The sequence below is a fragment of the Cephus cinctus genome, unplaced genomic scaffold, assembly GCF_000341935.2.
Source record: "Cephus cinctus unplaced genomic scaffold, Ccin1 Ccin1_scaffold2047, whole genome shotgun sequence".
Taxonomy (NCBI): domain Eukaryota; kingdom Metazoa; phylum Arthropoda; class Insecta; order Hymenoptera; family Cephidae; genus Cephus; species Cephus cinctus.
The window spans coordinates 2,574-3,273 of NW_014334114.1; the positions used below are offsets into that span (position 1 = coordinate 2,574).

Consider the following 700-nt stretch of genomic DNA (forward strand, 5'->3'; position numbering starts at 1 on the left):
GGGAGAAGAAATTGAAGTACTGAAGGCTGAAGTTAAAAATAAAATGGGTGAGGGCTTCAAAGTTACGGAGTCAACACAGATGAAGCCGAAGATAAAGATAGTAAATATAGAGGAAGAGGAACTAAACCTAACAGATGAAGAACTAGTTGACACAATTAAGACGCAAAATGGAATAGAGGAAACAGAAGGAAGAGAGTGGAAAATAGTGAAAAGGCTAACCAAAGGAAGACAACAGGAACGTAATAGAAGAGGACCCATCGAAGGCTCAATTATTCTGGAAGTGGACGAAGCAACACACGAGGAGTTACTGAGCAAAGGTAAACTCAGCGTGGGATGGAGGAAATGTCCGGTGTACAACCACGTCAATGTAAAGAGATGCTTTAAATGCTGGGGTTATTACCATATAGCGAAAAATTGTAGCAGAGAGGAAACCTGCTACAAGTGCGCAGGTAATCATAACGTAACAGAATGCACGGTAAATAAGAGTAAGTGTGTAAACTGTACGCACAAGAACCAAGCGTTTAATCTCAAGATAAATGTCGAACATAGTGCACTCGATCGGGAATGTCCAACGTATAAAAGAGCGATGCAAGAGGAAAGGAAGAGAGCAGGATGGATGGAATAGCAACCACAGAAGGAAGAGACGATATAGTACACAAATGCTCAAAGTCTTCTAGCACATAAGGATGAAATACAGCAC

The 700-nt window shown here is 41.1% G+C and overlaps 1 protein-coding gene across 1 annotated transcript in view; it reads left to right on the plus strand.

The window, feature by feature from the left end:
- The window catches only part of LOC112495307, a gene marked incomplete at its 3' end in the record, with an annotated part of 1,740 nt that extends 1,423 nt beyond the window's left edge, over positions 1-317 (plus strand). Inside the window, exon 3 of the mRNA XM_025091328.1 lies at positions 26-317. Coding sequence (XP_024947096.1) covers positions 26-317 — 292 coding nt within the window. The remainder of the gene's footprint in view (positions 1-25) is intronic.
- Between the last annotated feature and the right edge of the window lie 383 nt (positions 318-700).